The 20,869-nt window shown below is 42.5% G+C and overlaps 1 protein-coding gene across 3 annotated transcripts in view; it reads left to right on the plus strand.

Annotated features, from left to right (window-relative positions):
• The window catches only part of LOC134538208 (sodium-independent sulfate anion transporter-like), a 97,902-nt gene that overhangs the window by 65,413 nt on the left and 11,620 nt on the right, over window positions 1–20,869 (plus strand). For all 3 annotated transcript variants that reach the window (XM_063379305.1, XM_063379306.1, XM_063379304.1), the window contains exons 4-9: window positions 8,896–9,116; window positions 10,042–10,210; window positions 12,306–12,470; window positions 14,860–15,021; window positions 17,851–17,991; window positions 20,102–20,247. In XM_063379305.1, coding sequence (XP_063235375.1) covers window positions 8,896–9,116; window positions 10,042–10,210; window positions 12,306–12,470; window positions 14,860–15,021; window positions 17,851–17,991; window positions 20,102–20,247 — 1,004 coding nt within the window. The remainder of the gene's footprint in view (window positions 1–8,895; window positions 9,117–10,041; window positions 10,211–12,305; window positions 12,471–14,859; window positions 15,022–17,850; window positions 17,992–20,101; window positions 20,248–20,869) is intronic.

Here is a 20,869-nt window from a genome sequence, read left to right on the forward strand (position 1 = left end):
TTGGCTTGATTATTGGTTTATTTTTATCTATATGTAAGTTTATTGGTTTTCTCGGAATTGTTTTCTGATTTAGTTTATATACATATAGTAGTTAGCAGGTTGGTAATGTTACTTCCAAAACTGTTTTTATGGTTTGTTCTTATAAGAAGTCAGTAGGTCAGTACTTGCTTACACTAGGAACGGATTACCGTGAGGTTTCAGTTCGGGGCAAATTACTAGTTGCACTTCATTTACATAAAGATAATATAACCGCAGTGGGTTTTCAAAGTCAATCCAAAGGCATTCAGCGCACACATGCTATGTTTAACGCCCAATGACCTAAGCTACGAGGAAAACGAACACACGATGCCATTTCATGCAATGATAATGGGATCATAATTCTCGGAAATTTAACGACGTCCATGTCGAATCCCGTGTCCTTGCGTCTGTTCCAGGAACAATGTTACGTTTCCCCTCCCCCCTCCCCATGCAATCCAACAATGTTGTAATGTGATCCCGATGCGGCAGACAATCGCCACGTCTGCAGCGAGGCGTAACTGCGTGGCGTGACCAAGGTTGCGCTGTCGAGCTTTTCCTGTTGTTCGTATACAGCGCGCCTGGCGGATACATCTGCAACTAACGGCTGGCACTATTTTTTTAATTTATTCATTTTACTGTCTCCTTTGCCGACCTCCGTAGCGTAGTCGGATGGACACCCGCTTAATGTGCGAGGGGTTCTGGGTTCGAGTCCCGGGTAAGGCATGGGTGTTGATCTATGTACGGTTATTTGATTGATGATATGATAATAAAAGGCTTCGACTAAGAAAAGGCATCTAGTGCTGGTTGTGGGCGGAAGCCGATAACCATTCAAACAATTTAAAAAAAAAATTGGTTGTCTGTAAAGTCGGTTTACGGACGATAGTTTAACGTGACAACGTCATAACAAAACATTGATGAAATGATTGCATACTTTTATGAATAAAATTGAATCATTTTTATTTTAATAATAAAATAATAAATACTTGAAATTATACTAGCAATCAGATTTTTAAAATGCAAGAATAATTAACCTTTATTGCCGAAATTGTTGTTGTAATAAGCAATGAAAAACCACATTAACTTTTCACTTCACTTTATAAACAGTCGAGTGGAAGAGAGAGGTATATGCGGCGCAAGCGTACAATGAGCGTAACGGGTCACAGCGTAACGGAACAATGTGCGTAACGGGACACTTTTTCGTGCGTGCAGCCGGCGTTCATCGATTTATTAGACGCTGTCACGTCAAAAAAATTACTGTCTCGTTTCAAATGGCGAAGTTCAGGCGTGCCGTCTTGTCTCACACTTTTAACTACGCACATCTTTACCAAGTAGGCACATGCGATATCAGCTTGAGGGGTATGACCCGTTCCAGGTCATTGGTTTATTTTTACTTTAGCACGGTTAAACTTGTAGACTGTTTGAGCGGCCGAATTTGAACCAATTGAAAAAAAAAAACTATGCAGTGCATACTTTTCGCATAATTATCTGGCAAAGTTAAATTTTTTACATTTTGTGCAGTATAGATATAGAGAACCAAATGGAATTCATAAAAAAAATGGTTATGTTTGGGTTTAAAAGTAATGCTGGTGGCTATTGCGTAGTATTTTTTAAAAATTCCTTTCAGATAAAAATATACTTTTAATTAAATTTTTTAAATAAAATTTTTTGAGGATTTTAAAAGGCTAGCAAAAATTAAACATTTTGTTTTCTGAAATAAATTAAACCGTATCACATAGTAGCCAGTAAAACTAACTTTAAATCTAAAAAAGTTTCAGTTTTATATTCCATTTCAATCTCCTTATACATACTGCACTAAAACGTTAAAAAAGCAAATTTAACAGGTAATTATGCAACAATTCTACGATATATATATTTTTTCATTGGTGAAAATTTAGCTTCTCAAATATTTAGCAAGTTTAACAGTATGTAACGTAAATATATAATAATGACCTTTAATGGGACATACGCCCTTAAAAAAAACTGTAGCCGATTAAAACGAAAAATACTTACAAATACAATAAAATAAAATTTAAAAAAAAAAAATTCAAGTAATATGTCTACTGTACTGCTATCGCTCGTCAGGAATCAGCAATTGGAATAATGGCGTCGGCTTTGGATGACGAACGAATGTTTTGAATATGTTTTTTTTTAAGTTCATAAACTTAATAATAAAATAAATAATAATAATGATAATAATAATAATAATAATAATAATAAAAGCGTCTGGCAACCACGAACGTGCATTTAGTAACGTATTTCATTTTTCATTTTCAAGGCCCGCTGTTAACCGTTGACAAATGAAGTCACGCCGTGCGAGACTCGGCGAGTCGCCGCAGCAAGGCGCTGGTGTCGCGAGCGGTCTGCGCGCGCGTGTGTGCGTGTGTGTGTGTTGCGTGCCTGTCAACACAAACACACGAGTGACGCAACAGTGGCGGCGGCACGTCTCGGAAACAGCGCAGTTACGTAGACGAGCGCGTGAATAACTGCCCGAGGCCTGTACGACAGACCCGAGATAGAGAGGGCCGACAGACCTGCTGGGGAAGGGAAGCCTTCTTTTCACAGACGAGCGAGCCAAAACCCGAAGTTCCCCGAAGTTTTTTTTTTCCGTATCTTTAATGTAGCTATCCTAGCCAAATCAACCGTCCACAATGTTTTAAAGTGTTTATAATGTAGCTAACCTAACCGAATTGACCATTAGTATCCTTTTGTCAACACCGCCATATTTATTTACAATGAACAAAAAAAACCGAAGATGCACGATCGGGCATTTGGCTCTTTCGTCTGTGAAAAGAAGGATTCCCTGCAAGGGAAGGGGGAAGGTAGCACGAAGCCAACATAACTCTTAACAACTCCGCACCAGGTACCCGGAAAAGACTTTGGGAAAACAAAAACAACTGACCCCCTGATTCTGTTTTTATTTTTTTTTTCCTAACCTAGCTAAAAACTAAGTGTGTTGGGAGGTGTCCGGGTTAGGGAGGGAGACTTAAGTGCGTCTCAGGCCGAAGCCCATACGCTCTAAGAGTGCAGGGTGTTAGATATGCAGGAGGGGTAGTAGCATGCATCATGTGCTAGGAGGGGATTGGCCAGTCATGTTGGCGATTGGCGCCGTGACTAACTCCCCGAACTGACTATACCAGACTAAAACTAGATAAGTTGGGGCCCAGATAAAACCTGCATAGACACAGGGAAAACCCTGGGCACTTACATGCAGGGTGAAAAATTTCCATGCATTAATATCGAGCAGGATCCTTACGGGAAACAGAAGGATGGATCTGGAAGAAGAGTTGGACAGAGTAGAAAAGTATACCATGTGGGGGGTTGGGGGACTGTGACCTTTTATTGGGCCCGCCTGGACAGGGGTGTCTTTGCAGGGACGAATCCTTTTTTTTTTAAGGGGGGGGGGGGGGTGCCTCCGGGCGATAAACTGGCAGAGTAGTTTGTACCATAGTTAATTACTTGAATATCGTAGTGTTATATCACAAAAAAAAAATGTTGGACAACAGGTGAACTGTCTCATTTGTATTGAAAGATACATACATGTCTCGTTAATTATTTAAAAAAAAACTGGTATTTTTCGCGTACCATCCAACTTGCGATGTATTAAAAATGAAGTAACTGCAAGTAAAGCTATTTTTTTTTACCGTCTATATTGGATCAAAAATAATCGTAATAGTGGAATTAATATGTGGTGGCGATATGAGGATAGGTTTTATTTTGATAGTTTTTTTTTTTAAAAAAAGGGGGGGGGGGGGGCATCAAGTCTAGTTACGTCCCTGCATACAGTGTTAGTGAGACGGGATGATAAGTGCGACGCTCGTTGGTGTTTCTAGTGCGGTATCGCCAAGCACAAGGCTGTGAAATAGCGCGCCGTTTTCTCGTCGTGCATACTGCAACTATGAGATTCCAGTGATGAGCACAACATGGCTTGAGAAAATGAAGGGTTGGGGTGCTTTTGAGAACGCGTACCAAGTGTTTCATGCCTAAAAATTATTTTGGAAAAAACACACGATTTTTTTATAAATTCTGGCTCTTCTAAAAATACAGTTCGAAAAGGAAATCCTGAAACAGAACTGCTCGAAACGCCCTCAGCGTATTGTTCTCTTCTGTTTTTGGAAAACTATTGTGATTGTTTCGTCTTTTCGTTTTGCTGTGTTTTTGTCTCGTTTCAACTGTTTTAATGAATTTTTTTGGGTTCAATATTTTTGTGCTGTCATCATTTGTGGTTTTTTTTCCGTTCTGTTAGTCCATTTTTCTTTGTTTTTCTTTGTTTGTTGACCATATTCCTGTTACGGAATATTATGTGGTGTTTATATCCTGTTGACAACAGCAATTTTTTGCTTAATTTGTGTTTTTGTCTTTTGTGTTTGTAGTTTTCTTCTACAGAAATACATGTGCTTAGCAGTGGCGTATGTCCAAAAGCTTACATCAAGTCATGCACTCCCATTGCAAAAATCTTTCAAAGATAATACTGTTCTTGTAGAAATTTTCAAAACGACGTGGTTTCTTCTGAAGATCGACACACCGTGTGTGTGGCCGGTGACTAAAAGGAACAGCAGGGGACGAGAGCCCTTGGAGGCGGTGCAGTCGCAACGAGGTCCGCGAGATGACTATACCCCACGCCACGGGGCGTGCCCTATCTCGGCGACCTGTGTCGCAACATCAGCCGTCAGGAGCGCTCGGTGAACAAGCTCCCAGGACTGGCTGGCACACTCATCGCGGCGAGTTCGCGAGGCGTCCGTTCCCCTGTTTACTTCTTCATTAGCGTTTACTGATAGACGCTGCCGGACTTATGCAAGTCTTCCAGTTCGCAGTTCAACACACCCGGCTCAGCCGAGAGTATCTAAGTTTGGACCCTCACTTACCCCTAGTACTTACGACGGAAACCTTTTATATATTTCTTCTTAGTTTTATGATTAAATGCTTAGAAAACTAATGTCACCACGACGTAAATAGTTCTGCTATTGTTTTATTTACGTATCGTACAAATCAGTTTATTTTGTCACTTCTGAAATCAAAATCGTTATTATATAATTATTTCCTTTGTCAAAATAACCGCACTCTGGTCACTGTCTCATTCTTAGTTTGCAGTATGCAGTAAATGGAGTCCAGTGTTGCCAGATCTATACGTCCCGGCTTGTTATCATTAAAAATCGTATTTTGATAAGTTTTAATATTTTTTTATTTTACAGTTTGTTTTTTAATATTACTAGAACCATAAAATAACGCCTGTTGATAATGTTGTTGCAATAGTAGTCATTCTGATATAATAATAATAATAGTAATAATAATAAAAATAATAAAAGGCAAAACAGGAATGATTCTTTCACACAAACTATTTGTAGCTGTCTGTCACTATTAATAACAGGACATTCCATTTAAGTTATGTGCTATGCTCGAAAATAACCAAAATATTTAATATAAACTGACAAAAACAGTAGAAACCGAAATGACGTATTTCAGTTACGTCTCCTTAGAAGTTAAATCTGAATACTATCATAGTGCTCTTGATGAAATACATGAAACTGTATTTCCAAAATTCTCATATAAATGTTTCCTTTACAAAATATGTTTTTTTTTTAATACGTTACATTATAAAGTTGTGATTAACATTTTGGTGCTCAGTTACGTATATCTGGCAACACAGCACACGGAAACTAAGACAGCGCTAATGTCAGAAATCGTGCATTGGAAAGAGAAAGTAAATTCACTTTGAAAATCACACTGAAAGCTAAGGATGAGACATGCTGTAGGTCATCAGTTTTCCCACGACTGAGTAAATCATACAACTGAGACTTTGGTTGTCACATTTTTAAAAATATTTATTCGGAAAAAAACCAAAATCCGAGTGGCCACCCATCAAGGAGCTGGGGTTCGATTCCCGGCCGAGTCAAACCCGAATTATTCAGCAAGTGGGGAAACGTGGCGGACGTTGTCATTAGCCGTTGGGGTCTCTCAGGATGCTTCCGCCTCCTTCCTTAAAAAAAAGGGGGGGGGGAGGTTGTCTGTAAAGTCGGTTTACTACGGACAATAATTTCACGTGATAACGTCATAATAAAACAATGATGAAAAATTGCATACTTTTTAATTTTCAAATATTATTTACAGATTTTGCAAAATTAATTTAAATAATTTGTTTAAATATAATCACGAACAGTTAGTTAAAAAGCCCGCCCTAATCTGTTTGATATTATAGAAGATTATCTCGCACGGTGGTTGGTCGATTCTTGCACGCTCGGCTCAGGCGGAACGTGACAATTTTCCGTGCGTGCAGCCGGCGTTCATCGATTTATAAGACGTTATCACTTTAAAAGAGCATTTTATCCTTGCTCCACATGGAGTCTCGACCCTCGTCCGTGGATACGCCCTCGGGAGTCGAACAGAGGGTCTCGGGCGGCGAGGATCGTGGGTTTGACCCAGACAGTGGCGGACGGAAGGAAGGGGGTGGATCAAGGGCGTCGCCAGCCGGTGGCCTAGGGGGGGGGGGGCATTTTGTGGGAAAAGTATTATTTTTTTGCATTTGGCTACATTGTTTTAATCTCTAGGGCTTTAGGGGGAGGCATATGCACCCCAACCCCCCCCCCCCCGGCGACGCCTTTGGGGTGGATGGAAAGGAATATCTATCCCTCTCCTACTCCGAAGTTTTGAGAAAAAATTTCCAAAATTTTACTGTGATAGAAGTTACGTCGCCTAGGGCTACTACTGTAGTCCTGTGTGTTAGTGTGTTAGTGGCAATGGTAATGTATTTTTTTTTTAATACACTGTTGAAAATTTCCACCTTAAATTTACGAAGAACGTTTGGTTACGAATTATCCAGGGATATTCGTAAATTTACAGGTACTAAGTTCACTTGACTTTTGAACATGAATCTTCAAACGTTCAAAACCTTGTTAATACTCCTGGAAAAAAACCACCCGCGTTTCTTTCGCGTGTTTTGCTCTCGGAAAAAAACTCGGAAGTCGAAATACTCCGTGTTTCTGCGAAGATCCAGTTATCAGAAATTCCAAGGAACTCCTCTTTGGTTTATTTGAGGTGGACCCATAGAATTGTATTCCCTCGGAAAGGGTACCTTTCATACTTTCGGTGGCGGTAGTGTAGCTGGGTAGAAACTGGAAAGGTACCCTTTCCGATTTCTTAAAATGTTTCGGTTTCAATGCAAATATGCACTGGAAAGGTATCACGTGATTTCATAGTATTTTTAATGTAGCTAAACTAACCCAACCAACCGTCCACAATATTTTTTTTATATAGCTTATGATCTTAACCTGTGCATCGTTACTTACAACATGATTCAAAACTACTTCAAATGAAATGTAAAAAAAAAATACTTTCTTAATTTTTAAGTTATAACTTTGATTGGACTATGAAAGAGCAAAATTTTGAAAGGGTGCCGTTCCAGTTTATTTTCTGCTGTGTCATTGTACAGAAAATCCTGAAAGGTACCCTTTCCGAGGGGATACCTTTCCAGTGCGTATTTGCATTAAAACCGAAACATTTTAAGAAATCGGAAAGGGTACCAAGCGCGGCTCCAGAAGGGGGGCGGTGGGGGCGACAGCCCCTCCCGAGACCAATTTGATTGATTAGTGTATATTTATGTAATTTCATATGTTAAACTTTTATCTCATCAAAAGTTGCATGGAGCTACTAAGGTTCTGCATTTTAAACCTGTAATTGGTAAATAATATTCCAAGGCCAATATCTGACCACTTTCATTTTTTTGCAACTACGACCTTTCTTTGTGCTATAGCCCCTCCCGAAAAGTCATCCTGAAGCCGCCATTGAAGGGTACATTTCCAGTTTCTACCCAGCTACACTACCGCCACCAAAAGTATGAAAGGTACCCTTTCCGAGGGGATACAATTCAGCCCCCCCCCCCCCCCGACACAAACAAACACCCCGGCATGACTCCAGTTCACGAGCGCCGCTACCATCTCGGAGGTCCTCGCCCGAAGAGAAGCTCCGAGCTCAACCGTGTCACCTGAAACCTTATCACGTCGAGATCGATGCCGACGAGATGGTGAACCGTGATTCATTCATGCATTTATTTGATCGTCGGACGACCTGGACGACAGTTACACAATCGACCGGCACTGGTTGTTAGTCGGCCAAGGTGACCCTGCTGAAGTCACGCGTCACGCGTGTTTGGTGACATCGAGTTCAATATACATTAAATCGTCATTCATTCATTCATCCGTCAATCCATCCATCGCTGGAGGACTGAACGAAGTGAGAGAGCTGGTGGTTGCTAAGGTGACCTGGCTGAAGTCACAACTCACATCCATCATTTGACCTCGAGCACAATAGGCATGAAATCGCCATACGTTCATTCGTCCATCCATCCATCCATCCATCCATCCATCCGTTGCTTGAAGGCTGGACAGCCGTGTCACACAAGTGACCGGCTTTTAGATGATGAGAGCAGCGGTTGTTGTGCTAGGGTCACCCGGCTGAAGTCACGTCTGAGGGGCTGTAACTCAAAAGATGTCACTTTGGTTTCAATAGTTTTTTTTGTCTAGAAAATTTTTATGTCAGTTTATATTGAATATTATGGTTCTGTGACCTCGAGTTCGATAAATGTTATATCGTCGATCCATCCATCCATAATCCAACCATCCATCCATCCATCCATCCATGTTACATCCTTTATCCATACATCCTTCATCCATCCATCCTTTTTCCATCAATCCATCCTTTATCCATCCTTTATCCATCAATTCATCCTTTATCCACCAATCTAATCCTTTATCCATACATCCTTTATCCTTACATCTTTTATCCACCCATCCTTTAGCCATCCATCCTTGGGTTTGAGGGCTGGATGAGTAGTCGAGTAGTCGAGGCGCACGGCGGCTGACGTGGTGCTCCTGACGGGTGCCGCAGGGTTCCTGATGGAGCTGGTGTCAGTGCCCGTGGTGAGCGGCTTCACCTCGGCGGCCGCCCTCATCATCGCCAGCTCGCAGCTCAAGGGCCTGCTGGGGCTGCGCTACAGCGCCGAGAGCTTCGTTGAGGCGTGGCGCCAGCTGTTCCTCAACATCTCCAGCATCCGGCTGCCCGACCTCGCACTCAGTGCCTGCTGCGTCACTGCGCTGCTGCTGCTGCGGGTCAGTCGCACCCGCCAGTTGTTGCATCTGCGCCTCGGGGGCAGAACGAACCATGTCCACTTTGGAGTACTGCCCGCCTGGGACGAGGGACTTTCGTTGTACCTACACCTCGGAGAGGCAGAACGAACCATGTCCACTTCGGGGTCACGCCCGCCTGGGACGAGGGACTTTAATAATGTTCGCAGGCTTTCACGGCCATTGTCTGAAGTAGCTTGGCTTCTGGGTTGTAGCCGCGTCCTCGGTGAATAATTCATCGATGTTTCCGGGTCGACATTGCAGTCGCCATCTTCAGGGATCAGTTACCTACTGTAGGTATCTGCTCCCTGATGATGGAGACTGCAATGTGGACCGAGACATTGGTGAATTATTTGCCGAGGACGCGGCTACAACCCAGAAGCCAAGCTACTACAAGGGACTTTTGTTCTTGTATCTGTACCTCCGAGGCATAACGCACCATGTCCACTTTGGGGCAGAAATGCACTTTTAGCCATGAACTTGGCCAACGTTTGACGTTCTTTCTTTCTATTCCCATACAACATTTAGTATCTGCGATATGTCAAAATGCGTATATTTTAGGTAAATGAGTGAGTCTCTAGTTAAAATTCTTTAAAATAGTGTGTTGTGCCTTCGATCTGAAGAAAACTCTCGGCATAAGTAAACACAAAATTTTAGGTGAGCTTAGCTGGGATTGACCATACGAAGCTTTCGCTTTATAGTAACAAGGGCCAGATAGGTGTTTGATATAACCTTGAATGTAACAAGGGCCAAGTAAGTAGGTGTTTGATATATCCTTGAATGTAAGAAGGGCCAGTGAGAGAATTGAAGGATGCCCGGACAGTTTCTGAGTCAGGACTGTTGTTGGCAGCCTTTCCCTGTAGCCCTTGCGTGTAGCGCTGTTGACGGTGGCGTGTGTGGCGTGTGGCAGAAACTGAAGGACGTGCGGCCGGGTGGCAAGAACCAGTCGCGGCGGCAGAAGGTGCTGGGGAAGGTGCTGTTCTTCGTGTCGACGGGCCGGAATGCCATGGTGGTGGTCGTGTGCGCCGCCGCGGCCTACTTCTTCAGCACCCGCGGCACGCCGCCCTTCCTGCTCACAGGTGAGTCTCCTTGGACTCTGCATCGCCATGGAGTGTAGCTCTGGTAGACTGTCTTCTACAGGACTCTCCATCGCCATAGACTACAGCTCTGGTAGACTGTCTTCTTCAGCACCCGCAGCACGCCGCCCTTCCTGCTCACAGGTGAGTCTCCTTGGACTCTGCATCGCCATGGACTGTAGCTCTGGTAGACTGTCTTCTACAGGACTCTGCATCGCCATAGACTACAGCTCTGGTAGACTGTCTTCTTCAGCACCCGCGGCACGCCGCCCTTCCTGCTCACAGGTGAGTCTCCTTGGACTCTGCATCGCCATGGACTGTAGCTCTGGTATACTGTCTTCTTCAGCACTCTGCATTTCCATAGACTATAGCTCTGGTAGACTGTATTTTACTGGACTCTGCATTTCCATAGACTATAGCTCTGGTAGACTGTCTTTTTTCAGGACTCTGCATTGCCATAGACTATAGCTCTGGTAGTCTTGTCTTTTTTCAGGACTCTGCATTTCCATAGACTATAGCTCTGGTAGACTGTATTTTACTGGACTCTGCATTTCCATAGGCTATAGCTCTGGTAGACTGTCTTTTTTCAGGACTCTGCATTTCCATAGACTATATCTCTGGTAGACTGTCTTTTTTCAGGACTCTGCATTGCCATCGACTATAGCTCTGGTAGACTGTCTTTTTCAGGACTCTGCATTTCCATAGACTATAGCTCTGGTAGACTGTATTTTACTGGACTCTGCATTTCCATAGACTATAGCTCTGGTAGACTGTCTTTTTCAGGACTCTGCATTTCCTTAGACTGATACTCAGGTAAGACTTGTCTTTTTCAGCATTCTGCATCGTCATGGGCTAGAGATCAGCTTTATTCTTCAGCATTTTGCATCGCCGTATAGTAATGTTAAGGTAGATTGTCTTGTTCTGCATTTCGTCCCATCAATTTGGCTACGATCTGCAACCCTCAGCGTGAATAAAACAATCACGCATGTGGTTTGTTTGCTTTTAGTGTTCCAACAGACCGGTGGCCAACTAGTTGAATAAAGTTGGATTCTCGCGGTGAGGTCAGAGCCTCGATTGTTTATGAGCGGCTGCAATGGGCTGATGGATTTTCTTCGGTTATTCGTGCTATGCGCCCCCGTTTCCCTCCAATTCTCGTCTCTAATGACCTTGATGGACTCTTGGCTTAAGGTCGACAGAGGGAAAGATTAGCAGCACGGTAACAGGCTACGATAACGTGTGGTCTGAGATGAGAACGCGGCATTGGCCGAGTGCTCGGGGGGGGGGGGAGAGGGGGTGAAGCGTGTAAAACATCACACCCAGGTAGCCCATGGCAACGTCCGCCACGTTCACCCTCTCACCCCACCGCGGGAATCGAACCCGGGTCGCCACAGTGAGGGGAGAGGGCGAGTGTGCTGACGTATCGACCGCCCCTTGGGGCGAGGTGACGTGGTGGTAGCACATTGGACTCGCGTTCACGAGGTGTTGGGGTCTCTGGTCTCGGTCTCGTCGTGGTTCTCGGGAGATCACGGCCGAGGGAAGGATCAGCAGGATGACCGAAGGGTCAAGCGCGGCTCCAGAGGAAGGGCGCAGAGGGCGACAACCCCTTCCGGGCCCAAATTTTACTTCTTATTTATTTTTAGGGAATATTAATGTTAACTCAAATACTTTCGTTAATGTGCTAAACTCTTCTTTCAATCAAAATTTTTACGAAAATAATAAATTTCCGTATTTGAGACCATATAATTTGTGGATAGCCCAAGCAGGGGCGTAGCCAGGGGGAGGGGGGTGTTTATGCGTTCAAACCCCCTCCCTTTAGCACCAAATATTTAATTAATTTCTTATCCATCACTCAAACAAATTTCATATTAAAATTAATAAAAATTTTACCATTACAATATTTAAATTTAAGAACCAAAAACTGCTAATATAGCACTATTTTACACCTTAAAATCCAAATTTTCCCGGGGGGGGGGGGGGACCCCGGACCAAGGGCAATGTCATGATTACTAACTGCATCCTCCTATGTGTGAGAGCCCTGCTGGAGAGAGGTCTTCCTGGAGCCGCCATTGCGAGGGGTCGTGTGTGTGCGTGCGTGCAGGCAGGATCCAGCCGGGGCTGCCGCCGGTGGCGCCGCCCCCCTTCTCGACGGCCGTGGGCAACACCACGCTGGGCTTCCTGGACATGTGCAGGCAGCTGGGCAGCGGCATCGGCGTGGTGCCCGTCGTGTCCATCCTGGGCAACGTGGCCATCGCCAAGGCCTTCAGTGAGTGGCTGTCCTCCGCTGGCGTCTGGCGTGGGTGACGAGAACATCTGGAACGGGGACGCACCACAACGTCGAACGTACAGCAACGCCGAATGCCAAATTGACTACAACGCCGACAGCTAGAAAACTGCTGTGTACCACAACGCCGTGTTACCACAACGCCGAAATACATAAACGCCGAAAAATGTCATTGCAGGACTGCCACAAATGTTAGGTTAGGTTAGACTAGGTTAGGTTAGGTTAGACTAGGTTAGGTTAGGTTAGACTAGGTTAGGTTAGGTTAGACTAGGTTAGGTTAGGTTGGACTAGGTTAGGTTGGACTAGGTTATGTTGGACTAGGTTAGGTTGGACTAGGTTAGGTTGGACTAGGTTATGTTGGACTAGGTTATGTTGGACTAGGTTATGTTGGACTAGGTTAGGTTGGACTAGGTTAGGTTGGACTAGGTTAGGTTGGACTAGGTTAGGTTAGGTTATATTACGCTAGGTTAGGTTAGGTTGTGGTATTTCGGCGTTAAGATACATTTAAGAAACACACACAAATTCATTCAGTTGTTTTTTCATTTTGCTCCTGTGGCACCCCCTCCCCAGAGCAACATTTTTCGGCGTTACTGTATTTCGGCGTTGTGGTACACAGCAGTTTTCTAGCTGTCGGCGTTGCGGTCAATTTTGCATTCGGCGTTATAATATTCGGCGTTATTGTACGTTCGGCGTTGTGGTATTTCGGCGTTGTGGTAACGACCCATCTGGAACGACTTGACAGGATACGATGGGGTTGACTTTGTCGACTAGATATTTCCATAACGGAGACCTGAATACACAGAAATAGTCAGTACAATGCACAGTTTTAAAAAAAAAATTACGAAATGACCAAAAATTAAAAATTATAAAAGGCATTAGTTGTAAAGTTATGAAAAGAAAAACTTTATGATAACCAAATCAAATTATTTTATTTTACAATTGCATAATATAATGTTTAAAAAGTGTTTAATTAGCTTATAATTTAATATTGTTTTCGTTCTAAGATTTTTTTCATGGAGGTTTTTCTAATGTGATTTTAATGATTTTACAACCCAATTTTTTGTGTTTCAAATCTTATTTTATAAAAAAAAACTTTTCGTTTTTTGTAATTATGCGCATTGTTGACAATTTCTATATGTTCAGGTCTCCCTAATGAAAATGTCTAAACGATAAAACAAACCCCATCGAATTTTGTCAAGACGTTCAAATACTATTAATGTTTTTATATTTTCTCGTCATTCATGCCCGATGCGACCTTTCTTATCTCTTAACGACTCTGGAGTGGCTCTTAAGGACCCCAAAATAAAAACAATTTTCAAAATTACTGCCTAGTTGCAGCATCACTCAAAAAATTAACACATAAAATTTAATTTAATTAGGATACTTTTTTTTACAGCTTCCTATTTATATCTCTGTACATATTTACATATGAGAAATTTTCTAAAATTTTTATATTTATAACTTTCAAGATAGCGAAAGTCATGTAAAAATAACAAAATGTAAAAACTCAAATTTTACTTAATATAGTTATAGTAATTGACAATGTACAGAGAAAAAAAAATGGCACCATCAGTTATTGCTAAGTTTAAGATACCATATTTCACAATGAAATAAATGAGTTTTTGTTTTTTCAGAAAAATCTTCAGATGTTTGTGAATAAGCTTAAGGTCTCATACCCTTGATAGCCCATGCAACACAGGTTAAAATAGTAATCACTGATGTGTAACATCTTAGCTCTCGGTATACGGCATTTATTGGGAGTAATTTCGTGAATGCGACGGAAGTCAAGGAACGGAAATGTGTAACAAACAACCACGCTGCTGCCATCTGTGGCGGGTGGCGCGAACCAAAGTTCACAAAGCCAAAAGGGAAATTTTATAGTATTAATAAAATCCTAACCAAATGGGCAGTATTTAAATAAAAATTACTTGTAGAAAATCAGGTCCAAAGCCGGGATTTAGAATTTTTTTTCTAATTTATTTCATTTTTATCGGGGCCTTTTCATTATATAGGTACTTAGTTTGAAACTTAGGTCTGCAAATGGAATTATTCAATAGTCGACGTAGCTACTCCGGTAGCGAATTCTAGCGGTGGGTCTGGAAACTATGTGTGTTTCACGTTCAGAACTGTAGTTGAAAACCCAAATAGCGTATACATATTTATCACGTTCCTATATGAGTTTCGTATTGTAAGTGTATTCGCAACTTGGGAACACATGGATTTGCCGAGGTTATATGTTACACATCACTGAAGAGTGACGACTTCACCTACAGAAGAGGTTGAAAGCAATGTGACTGTGGGGTGGCGGATGCTGGTGGATGTTGGCGGCGAGAGTAAATGTCACACGAGGCGCCGTGTGTGTGTGCTGCAGCCACGGGCATGCGGCTGGACGCCACCCAGGAGATGATCACGCTAGGGCTGTGTAACATCGCCGGCAGCTTCGTGAGGTCCATGCCAGTCACCGGCTCCTTCTCCCGCAGCGCCGTCAACAACGCCTCGGGGGTGCGCACACCGATGGGCGGCCTCTACACAGGTGGGCGATAAGGGCGACACCGGCTCACTTGTGCGCGCGTTAAATGACACCTAACCGACATCGCTGGCTCATCTGGTATAAGAGTTACCTATGTTTTTAAATGACACCTTGCCCACCTCGCTGACTCATATGGTATAAAAGTTTTTTTTTTAATTTACACCTAGTCGACCTATCTGGCTCTACAGGTATGCGTTATCTATGTTTTTAAATTTATGAATATTCAGACTTTTTTCCCTGAATGTCAAACCTATAAAAAGAACAAAAGTGGTTACGATTTTTCCACATTTTTAATAGTTTTGTTTCTTGACTTAATAAATATTTAATACATCATGATAATATTGCAGCAGTTATTTTTTTTCTCAAGATATAAGAATAAATATTAATTACAACAATTTTTTGAGTTGAAAAAAAAAACTGCATTTGATAGCAATTTCTTGAATGGAACTGAAATAGCATGGAATGGAAATGTGTAATCATTATATTGCCATCCCTGGCGGATGGCGCGAACCACAGTTCACAAAGCCAATGGAAAACTTTACAGTATTACCAGTTTAGTGAATTTTAACAAGTTTTGCAGTATTTTAATCAAATTCCTTTGATAAAAAGTAAGGTCCAAAGCCAGGGTTCAGTATTTTATCAAATATTTTTCACTTTTATCAGAGCCGTTTTATTATTTATTTTAAAATTTCTGTCAGGTAATCAAATGATTCAATGGTCGACGTAGCTGCTCTGCAGCGAATTCTAACAGCGGATGCGGAAACTGTGTGTAAAGACAAAACCAAAATAATGGTACACCACTTGAAAATTTCAAGATCAACGCAAAATTATGTATCTAAAATTATAACTATGTTCTTAAACTTTTGGTTGGACGTGTATTACTGCTTCAACTGCCAAAAATAATTTTACGACAGTAAAGCACAAGTGAGTGGAGGTGTTAATCACTTTGTGTTAAGCTGGTCACCCCCTCCCCCCCCCCCCCCCCTGCGCTAGTAAGAGACCAATAAAGGGACAATACTTAACGCCAACATGCATTCAAAATTGTTCCCCATTTCGGGCTAAATTTTTGTACCCATACCGCTGGATTTCCATATCAGAGCTTCAGATTGGTTTAAATATACAAATAGTTTTTTTTTTACTTAATTATAGATTTGGCATTAATCAACATAAAAATTCTCTCAATCTTAATTTCAAATAATACTGGAATTTTCAAAAATTATACATTTAACTGTTAAGGAAATTAAAAATCTTCGTATCAAACTAAAACCATCAAATTACTTCATGTGAATACCTACATCAAGAAAATAATAGTCCATCAGGTGTAAAGTTTCTGCCGTATATGTACCGTACATAGTTAAAAATTTATTCTGGAGATTCCCTGTGGCTGGGCCAGAGTTTTCCTTTCTATACTTGCGTTGAAGTCTCCAACCCCATAACGCTGGCTCGCGACTGAAGCTTCTCATCTTGTCTGCCCCAGGGGCGTAGTCTCGGGTGCACAGGGTGCGAAGTATTTCCACTCTCTTCTTTTGCAGCACGTATTCTGCATACCTCTGTTTGAATACCCTGAAAATGGCTGCGAAGTAAATCCGAGGCCGATATCAAACACAACTTCCCGGCTTCTCTCGATGTTGATCTCCTGTGAAATGGGCACTCAGCAGTTGACGTCTGGTGGGTAGACTACTGGCAGTACTATCTATCTCGTGATTGGTTAGGTGATCCCAGGCGCTTCATGAAACTGCTGTTACTTCAAATGAAATTAAAAACTTTTATTTTGCCAGTGTACACGCAGTTTATTTGTGAAGTTTAATTGGTAAAGTATGTTCGTGAATTCAAACATTTAGTACAAATGTAATTACTGTAAGAATTAATTGTTACTAAAATTATTTATTTCTTTATAATTCTGTATAAATTATTACGTACCAAATGTGACCGCCATGAAAAAGCATTTTTGACAGTTATATTGGTGAATAAACTCTTGTATGTAGCTGTACCTCGGAGGCAAATGAGTCCAAGTCCAAATTTCTTGAGTTTTTGTTTAGTTGCAGATTATGTCTCAAAAGTTAGTTTTCTGTTAAATCTATCAAAATTAATCAATTTTTTCTAAAACATATAGAGTTGTATTTGCATGAATCAAAAATTTTCAGCTGAGCCAGACAAACATAAGTCTAGTTTCAATGTTGTGTTCCAGTGACACAGTCATATGTTTCAAAAAATAAATAATCTGATTCTTGCCAGAATGCGTATGAAGGTTACTAGAATACACTCTGTGATAGTAAGAGCAGTTTTTTTTTAACAGTCATGTTACGTTTTCCGACTGTCATTTACAGTAAGCGCGTTCAGTTCTGAGGTAATGTCAGGGCCGCGAATTGCCTACTAGGCATCCGAGGATGACGAGGCTGACGAGGCTGACGAGGCTGGCGAGGCTGGCGAGGCTGGCGAGGCTGGCGAGGCTGACGAGGCTGACGAGGCTGGCGAGGCTGACGAGGCTGGCGAGGCTGGCGAGGCTGGCGAGGCTGACGAGGCTGGCGAGGCTGACGAGGCTGGCGAGGCTGGCGAGGCTGGCGAGGCTGACGAGGCTGGCGAGGCTGACGAGGCTGACGAGGCTGGCGAGGCTGACGAGGCTGACGAGGCTGGCGAGGCTGTCGCGGCTGGCGAGGCTGACGAGGCTGGCGAGGCTGGCGAGGCTGGCGAGGCTGGCGAGGCTGGCGAGGCTGGCGAGGCTGACGAGGCTGACGAGGCTGGCGAGGCTGACGAGGCTGACGAGGCTGGCGAGGCTGACGAGGCTGACGAGGCTGACGAGGCTGGCGAGGCTGACGAGTGTGTGTCCCGCAGGGATCCTGATCGTGCTGGCGCTGAGCCTGCTGACGCCGTACTTCTACTTCATCCCGAGAGCCACGCTGTCGTCCGTCATCATCTGCGCTGTCATCTTCATGGTGGAGGTGTCGACTGTGTCGGCTCTCTGGAAGACCAGCAGTGGGTATCTCTCTGCTGCTACTGGGGTCCCTCTTGCCTCTAGGCTGCAGCCTGATTCATGATGGGTGCATTTCCCGTTCCAGGTCATTTTTTCCGTTCCACGCGATTGCCGTCTTTTAGAGTGGCTGAACTTTCACGAAATGAATGTGGGTGTATATATGTATATATGAAATGTATGTGTATGTGTGTCTATATTATCACTCATAATCATACATCATCATCATCATCAACAATCATTCATCATCCATCATCCCATATGTTTTACATAATTAGATGGCAAAGATTTCAATTTTAACTTTTCTGTGCAGCATGGATAAGGAAAATGAAAATTAAAAAACTGGATTTTTTTTTTAAGTCAATTTAACTGGTTACTAGATATATTTAATTTTACTCCACCTTTTTAAATCCTCCTAAATTGTTATGATTTTAAAAGGCTCAAAATATTTTTTTCCTGGAAGTAATTCAAACCATAGCACACAATTGGCGACCAATATTGCCTTTAAACGAAAATATTTTCAGTTGTTTATTCCATACTGCACAAAAATGTTAAACAAATCAACTTTGAAGCTATGCACCAAAAAAATTTTTTTTTTTATTTTGTTTAATTTCGGCCACTCAACAAGTTTACAAGTTCAACCGTGTTAAACGTAAATTTAAAATAATTGCTTGGAACGGGACATACACCTTTAACTCTTTTCCCGTCAGGGATTTTCGAAAGTGGCCCCATTATGTTGGTACAGTGTTTGCTAAAAGTTGGCATTTCAAATAAATGCTATAGAATGTATTTTATGGATATTGTATAATGCTTAGACACCTAAGTACTATACAGACTATAGACATATTAACGATTGGTTTCACACCTATAAAAAAATAACAAAACAATATGAATAGGCAGCAATATATATTTTATTCGGGCACTAATTCAGATTCATAACACCAATATCAGGCATAGATAATTTAAATTAATTTAAGAAAAATGGTTAGCATCTGTACAATCGCAGAATAAATGAAAGTTGGTTAGAAGCCGCGAGGGCTTACAAAAAGCTAATTTTGAAGAAGTGAATAATAGTTTTAACCTATGTTGTAATTAATTATAATTTCTGAAAATAACGATAGACTAAAAAAAATATTTCATGGTTGATGTCAGAAAGTTGGTATTTACTCGTATCAAGGTAATGAGTTGGTACATAATGTGGGACCCCAGAATATGGTACGTGTACCAACAATTTTGTACGTATAACGCCACGATTCTCGCTGATAGTGGCTTGTAGAGCCTGGAAAGAAGTCCGTTACCTCTAGCCGTGGACACGAGTAGACTCGGAGTGGCTATACGTTCTCCGTGAAATTTCCGTAAATGCTTGGTCTTAAAAACCTCATTACTGGCATTTAAAGTATATTTAAATCTACACGCCGTGGGAACAAAGTCTCCCAGGCATCATGATATCCGGGAAGATAAAATATTGGAAAATTTGTGCTTCGTAAAAGCTTACAACTCACCATTTTTTTTTTTTTTCATAAAGCATGTTAACTTGCAAAGAAATTCCGTCGAATCGGTAAAATTTCATATTACTTATTGATATAAGAAACAAACTTATGTCACTGTTTATTGAAATATGTACGAATTCGTAGAATCGTCGTTAACAGATGTGACGGGTACAACTTAATATGTGACCAATTTGCCATTATGTTTATGTGAGTTGAAACAATATTTTTGGGTGTTTATCGTTCGAGTTGATACTTGGGCAATAGAAAGATCAAATAAATATAAGAAAGAATAGTTTTAAGCCAACGAAATGAAACCTAATATCAATTCTTAAAGAAACGATTCCAAAGTGAATGCTCGACCTGGGTGTTGAGACGTGCTCGTCTGTACCGGGCGCAGAGCGAGACCTGGGTGTTGAGACGTGCTCATGTGTACCGGGCGCAGAGCCAGACCTGGGGGTTGAGACGTGCTCGTGTGCACCGGGTGCAGAGCCAGACCTGGGTTGTTGAGACGTGCTGGGTGTGTACCGGGCTCAGAGCCAGACCTGGGTTGTCGAGACGTGCTCGTGTGTACCGGGCTCAGAGCCAGACCTGGGTTGTTGAGACGTGCTGGGGGTGTGGGTTGCAGAGCGAGACCTGGTGCCCGCCCTGGTCACCTTCGTGGCGTGCCTGGGACTGGGCGTGGAGGTGGGCATCCTCGTCGGCATCGCCGTAGATGTCTGCTTCCTGGTCTACTTCAACGCCAGGCCGAAGGTCGCTGTCGAGAGGGCTGTGGTGAGTCCCTACCTTTACTTCCACCTCCCCTTCACCAACTTTTCATCTGATGTCGCTCAAGTGCTTACTGATGTTCTTGGAAATCATCCGGTCTTTTGAATACTCTCTCCTGAGACGGCAGCTGAGCAGAGTCTTCCTTTGTTTTGGTTGGCTGGTCGCGTTTTGGCCAATCGAAGCTGGTCCTCTTTGACTGGCTGGGGCTGCTAGCTGATTGGTGCTCTCCTTTTGTTGTAGGAGTTGGTAATGACTGAGTGGGAATGTTGGTAGAGATGGTTGGCGGACGTGAGAGGCTAGTCAGTCGGTGTTCTTGTATTTGAGAATGTGGAATAAAGACGAGAGTTGTGTAAACAAAGTAATGTAATAAGTACATCAGAGTAATGCCAATAATACCAATGGTCACTTAATACCTGTTAAGATCTTCAACATGGCGCAGTCGGTAGCTCGGTGTCGGGAATTTCAGGTACGAATGCGAAATGCGGTGACTCGGTTCGCGGGCATTGTGTACTGAGGAAGCAGTGTGGAGTTCTCCAGGGATCATGGAACCGCGTGTTGCGACTGACGAAACAAACCAACAAACCAGATGGAGCATGCAGCAACGACCCTTAACCTCCCTCCGAAATTA

The sequence above is a fragment of the Bacillus rossius genome, chromosome 13, assembly GCF_032445375.1.
Source record: "Bacillus rossius redtenbacheri isolate Brsri chromosome 13, Brsri_v3, whole genome shotgun sequence".
Taxonomy (NCBI): Eukaryota; Metazoa; Arthropoda; class Insecta; order Phasmatodea; family Bacillidae; genus Bacillus; species Bacillus rossius.